The sequence below is a fragment of the Neodiprion fabricii genome, chromosome 4, assembly GCF_021155785.1.
Source record: "Neodiprion fabricii isolate iyNeoFabr1 chromosome 4, iyNeoFabr1.1, whole genome shotgun sequence".
NCBI lineage: Eukaryota > Metazoa > Arthropoda > Insecta > Hymenoptera > Diprionidae > Neodiprion > Neodiprion fabricii.
Window position 1 is genome coordinate 38,137,989 of NC_060242.1, and position 6,116 is coordinate 38,144,104.

Below are 6,116 nucleotides of genomic sequence, written 5' to 3' on the forward strand. Positions count from 1 at the left end.
TTTCAACAAACAAAATATAGCGGACTAAGTATCTCCCTTTTTCCATTTTTTTTTTTTTTTTTTCGAACATAGTCTTCCGCTCTTCGCGCTCGTTTGTGTTATACTATGTGCTGGTTATAAATACAGTAGCATATTTATACGAATATGCGGTATTTTCTTAAAAACCTGTATCCCGAGGCGAGAATCTGGGAAGTCGTTATGCGGATACTTATCCTCGACGAGATTCATCTTTCGGAATCCTGAGACTCCTGCCGAACGAAGGAGGCCGGTTGGACCGAATGATACGGCTGATTGTTGTCCTTGAAGTGAGCTCGCACCAAGAGGCCAAGACCAAGCAGAACCACCGGAAGACCGAGCAGGGCGCAGATCAGTTCGCCAGTTACTCCCGGAGACCAGAAAATCGTTCCTGAAATTTATTCCAATCTTGGTAAAAAGTTCAACTTCACACTCGTCGTCAGGTTCCAAGGGACGATAAGACCGAGAAGTTGCCCAGTGCGATGAGATAACGAAGAACATCAGCGTTAAAGTAGCTCTGCAAAGTGTCCGCGTATACGTGGCCACGTATCTTTGCAAGTTTCACAGCTCGGGGGCATCCAACCCCCCCCCCCCTCCCCCCCCCTCCCAGCATGTCCCTTGGAACACACAATAACGAGCGCACGGGGAAGAAGAGATAACGCTGCCAGGACCGGAAGCGCTTCCCACCTCCGTTAACGCCGACGTCCATTTTGTAGATGCTCCACCATATGCCGGAAACGGGTAGAGCGACGGTGGCCGCGGCTACGGTGAAAACCGCGCTTTCGCACATCGAGAGAAACTTGAGCGTCGATATGGCGAAGGCCACGTAAGCCACGAGGAAGATCCAACCGTGGCCGGATACATTCGCGCAGTCGTTTGTGCTCCGGAAATGACAGAGCAGCCCGTTATCCACCCTCCGATAGAGCTCAAGAGGCGACATACCCTGCGGAACGATGGGAGGAGTCGTCAAATAATGTTCTGTTATTCATACACCGTTCTTTCACCATCTTCCAACCGCTGGTGGACTCACCCTTCCAACTCCGGGCAAAGTGTCCATCCAGCTCAGAGCAACGACTATGACCATCGAGGTAAGGTGGATGTAGAGCAGAGTTTGGAGGATCGGTGGCTTTGGGAAATTCTTTGGCTTGATATTCGGGTCCGGATCCGTGACGTGCAACAGCCTTCCACCCTCCTCCTCGGAACCGCGGCGTCGAATGTCTCGCGACGAAACAAGTCGAGAGACCGTGTAGAGGAAGGAATTGTTCTGCGTCGTCATAAGCGGGCTGATGTTTTGCTGAGGGAAGAGAAGAGACCTCTTTAGACTTCGGAGAGTACGTGATAAAAGAGGTTCAACGGAGCAACAGACCGGACTACAATGAATTTCACTACTTGAGAGAAGTTCAAACCCAGACACGGTTCGGGTTACTTGGAGGTTCTTAACTGGAACAAGGACCCTTCGCCACGTAGTGCGTGGTCTTAATTGGTCGTTGTGTTGGGTTAATGCTTCGTACAACTGCACGGAGGTGGTTCGTTTTTTGATAATGGAGGAGGTACGTTTCATGCACACGTCACGTTATCAAGGGTACCTACAGCGCTGGCGTAATGCCTCTCGAGCATGGTGAAGAACATGGCTAAAGAGGCGAGGCTGGCGAAGTAAACGAGGGTCCAGACGGCTCTGGTGCCCCAAGAGCCTCTAATTGAGGCTGTGTGAGCCGAGACTTCCCTTCCTCTGCAACGAAACTCGTCGCAGAGTCCGTAGTCGACGCTTATGAAGAGCCCAACGAGAATGGTAGTGATGGAAAATATGCGTTGGAGCGTCATCACTTGTCAGAGGAAATTAGCCTGGTGTTAAAACGCTTCGAAAAGCCAAAGACTACGAGGGTGAAAATAGGTACTCACTCTTTCGACCGAAGAAGAAGTAGTAGACCAGCGAGAAGAAGAGCGTGATTGCCTTGACGGGGTCCTGCACGTGGCAGAGGACCCTGTTCTGGTCAAGAGACAGGGTCAGGAAGATCCCGGTTAGGGCGTAAACGGCGCCGATCTTCGTCATCGAACACCGGGGTATTCTCACCTTCATACTGTTGGGGACCATCGGTGGAGGCGGCGATACGCGACCGACGACAAAGGTCGCTACTCCGAGGAGAAGCGTCGAACTGATGGAGGTGAACAACAGTCCTGAAAAAGGGAGCGTTACTCGTCGTGGAGGGTGTCCGTTTTTTATTGGATTTCATTGGTTTGGTGCGATACAGAAAAGGGAGTTAACGTTGCGAAAGAAAGGAAAGCGTCTGTTGGCACAATCAATTCCAAACGTACCACCTTCCATGACCATCAGATGTATTTAAAAGGCGCTGAGTGGTTTATATCACGGCTAATGCCACATCTTGTGGTCGATATCTCACTATTGCACGTTAGAATTGTGAATGCGACTGACTTTGTGTGAAACCCGATTTAGTTTGACAAATATTTCGTTTTCAGATCCTTTGTCAATTATTGAATGTGGTTAATCGCGATTTCATTAATTGGCTGGGCTCGTTTAATTGGCGCAGGCTGTTCAGTAGAACAGACTAGTTTGATGGAGATTGCAACGAGTCTCGCCTCTTGTTTCGATCCGATTTTGGTACGATAAATGGGGTACTGTTTGGATGGGATAAAATCATACCTATCTTTCGGAGTTGTTTTTTTTTTTTTCAAAGAAAGTGAAAACACGTAGAGCAATTTGAGTTCAAGGGCTTTTATTGTTATTTATTGTTTGAAGAACATTTAACAATTTTTTCATTAAAATGAATAGCAAAATGATGGCATGGTGTATATAAGTAGCGAAGGACCACATTTTCAATCCTCGGTCAATTTTTATCCGATTGATCTGAAATCTTGACACAATCTTTAAAACTTGTTTATCGATTCGAGCTCACGGCTTGGTTTTCGAATTTCAATCCCAAAGTATTGTTATCAATTTCTTTGATCGAAAAATGAAATTTTTCGTTCATAATCGTATATGTTTGAAATAAATTTTGTTTTCTTAATATTTGAGCTACGGGCTCGAACCCGAAGAGGCGTTTTTGACTGAAAAAAAATTTTCTATCTATTATAAGATGGACAGCGATGTCAGGAGAAGCGTCACCAAAAAAGCCCTCGAATTCGGGTCGTTCGCTACTTGTATGCGCCAAGCCGCCATTTTGTTATTAATTTCAATGAAAAAATTGTAAAATGTTCTTGAAACAATTAACAACAAAGCCCTCAACTCAAATTTCTCTTTCTTCATTTTCTGAAGAAAAAAAAATCAATATGATTTTAGACCGTCCAGGCTATACCCCCGTTTTCCCCTCTTAAGATGGTTTGCGAACAGGAATTTGAATAAAAGCTGACGGTGATCGATCGAGGGGCGGGTTTCTATGCTTTTTTCCAAAGTGCACCGTTTTACGCGACAAACCCTGCCGTGTTCCTTTGAAATAACAAATATATATATATATATATATATATATATATATATATATATATATATATATATATATATATATATATATATATATAAACAAAGCGCAGCTCGGTGGCTGACCAGTACCTGTATAAGCGCTGGAAACAGCGCTGACACTTTCCAGATAAAGCGGAAACACGATAACCAGCATGGTAACCGAAGTAACGACAACCATCAAAGTCCCCAGAAAGCGAAACTTTTGCCAGCCGGGACGATCGGTGTCAAAGAGCTTATCTGCCGGCTGATATGCCGCATATGGCGTCTCCTCTGTGTCGGTGTATTCTTCGATCTCCACGTCACTTCCGGTACAGTGAAGCTCCTCCTGATCATCGTCATCCATCATTGTCGTCACGCAGCTTGTCAGGCTCGCCAGTTTGTGAAAAACTCGCTTTCTTCGACCGCCCCTTCTTTCTTTCGGCAAAAACGTAACCTGCAGGTTCACATCAATAATACCTGTTCAATTTACCGAGGGATGCCAGCCACGAGGAATCAGCGAATTTAATTTACTCTGATCACCCAAACGCCGATTGCCCATCTGGACACCAATCTCAATCCTGCCATTTCAATTCCAATATCAATTTACAACTACTTATACTCCAATTAGAAATCCACGTCTTAACGATCGACTGACATCGTCGTATCTGCAAATTCATCCCCTGCGACAGGGGCGGTTATTCGATCATTTAAAAACCGATATCTTTAACTTATCTCAGTATGTTCGAGATGCGAGTTAATTTTCAGCTGTCTCAACACTTGGTCAAATTTATACCGTAGTGGCTAATTTTCGGATTAAGATCACTCGACGGTTTTCTTTCTGCGTCGAACCCCGATCGTTTGTTGCGAACCTTCTTCGGTGTGTTTAGGTTTATTCGCGTCGAAGCAAACATTCGTATAAGAGATTGGTCGACCGGGTAAGAACGAGTCGTCTAGACATCGAAATCCATCGCAACGTATCTCTCTCGGGAATCGTAGATGGACGGTAAACACGCGAAAATGGTTTTTACGAGAAGTGATGGAACTGCGCGTTTCACGGACAAGAAAAACATCCCCTCATTCACCGTTTTCCGTTTCCCATTTCTCAAACCCTCCTCGCTTTCACTCGAATTGAATACAGGCGAAGACATTTGACTATTCGTTTCGCCTCACAGTTCATTAAAGATTCTTTCTGAAGACCCGAGACTCTTTCAAACCTGAATGACACGGTACGCGGCTTTTATACTTAAATTTTTCATCACGCTGTCGCGAATTTCGCGTACACATTTTCATCCTCAAGAATTCACCAAAATATTTTCGATTCCATCGAAACGAGCCAAACAATTCTTAACAAAAATGCGCAGAATTTTTTTATCAAACAAATAAAAAGAAAAGCAAAAAAAAACGAAAAAAACCTGATCAGTTCTCGAATCGAAAAATTAACCCAAGGGCGAGAATGAAAAAATTCCAACGATCCCCAATTTTGCCGAGAAAATTACTTGGCTAAATTTTTGGCCGATAAGCGGATGGGCATACAGAGGATAGATAAAAGTGTTTGTCTTACCGAGTTTCGTGGTGAACCTAACCTGACGACGACGCCCACTTGCACTTGCCGTATGTCGTCGTTACGGGCGGGGTGTCTCTCTCTCTCTCTCTCTCTCTCTCGCTCTCCCTCTCTCTCCCTCCCTCCTCTCTCCCTTTCCCTTCTCTCTTTCTCTCTCGAGTGCTCGTCGACCCCGCGGTTGATTCCGATCCTCCTTAACTTCAGCCCTTGAATCACACGGGCAACGATTATCCCTGCAAAACCGATGAAAAGTAAAAATTCCTCTCCTCACCGTTTGATCCCTCTCGAACGAGCCAATTTGACGCGACCCTTTGGCCTCCTCGGTTACAGAACTCGCGGGCAGATTTTTCCCTCACAAAGCTTCTCCGACTCTCTATGCCATCGCTTTCCCCGGCGATGCCCGATCAACGCGCAGACGCCGAAGAAACGTCCGCGCGCCTGCTCAATGCCGGATTTTAACCCCACCGCAACCCTCTTACCGGGTGATATTCTTCTTCAACGCTTTTCTTCGAATTTGTTTGTTTCTTATTTGGAGCGTAAAAATCCGACCCTCCTCCCCCCTCCATCGCTGCTTGTTTTCCCATTCAAATTTAACAATAACAAAAATGAATAATAAAAAAACAACCCCTTTATTTCACCCGCGAAACATTCGTTTATATATTTTTTTATACCTGTATATTAAAACTATGGCAATCAGATGCGGTGGTTATTTGATGAAGGAGAATTGATAATTCGATAGGGAAACGCGAGCTTTCGTAATTAAATTTTTTTTTTACCTACAGCAAGCTCGGCACACTTCGAAGCTTCGACAATCGATAATCGCCCGCGAACCATAAGCAGCTGCCAGCTTTTACGATGCAGCTTGCAAGGTGTTTCATCGGGAGTGGGGATGTTTCGTAGACAAAAAATATCGTATCATTTTATCTCTCGTTGCAAAACGATGCGATAGCAAAATTTGAACGTGCTATTGAATTTCACTGGTTTTTTTTTTATGTATCTATTTTCTGGGTTCAAGGTAAAAAAAAATTATTCTTCATCGAGAGGGACCATTTTGATTTGATTGAAAAAAAAAAAATCGGAAAACCTGTA

The 6,116-nt window shown here is 44.8% G+C and overlaps 1 protein-coding gene across 1 annotated transcript; it reads right to left on the reverse strand.

Annotated features, from left to right (window-relative positions):
- Window positions 1-5,894, reverse strand: LOC124181530. The gene is made up of 8 exons (XM_046568174.1): window positions 5,804-5,894; window positions 5,028-5,260; window positions 3,578-3,920; window positions 1,915-2,190; window positions 1,606-1,838; window positions 1,046-1,309; window positions 703-958; window positions 1-406 (listed from the first exon to the last, which is right to left on the reverse strand). The coding sequence occupies exons 1-8, from the start codon at window positions 5,859-5,861 to the stop codon at window positions 225-227; spliced, it is 1,845 nt and encodes a 614-aa protein (XP_046424130.1). The 5' UTR covers window positions 5,862-5,894; the 3' UTR covers window positions 1-224.
- Between the last annotated feature and the right edge of the window lie 222 nt (window positions 5,895-6,116).

Excerpts from the sequence above, each read along its gene's own strand:
- LOC124181530 (XM_046568174.1), bottom strand. The coding sequence starts at position 5,861 with ATGGTTCGCGGGCGATTATCGATTGTCGAAGCTTCGAAGTGTGCCGAG. Across the intron at positions 2,191-3,577 it reads TGTTTCCAGCGCTTATACAG|GACTGTTGTTCACCTCCATC; the intron begins GTACTGGTCAGC and ends TCCCTTTTTCAG. Across the intron at positions 407-702 it reads GGACGTCGGCGTTAACGGAG|GAACGATTTTCTGGTCTCCG; the intron begins GTGGGAAGCGCT and ends AATAAATTTCAG.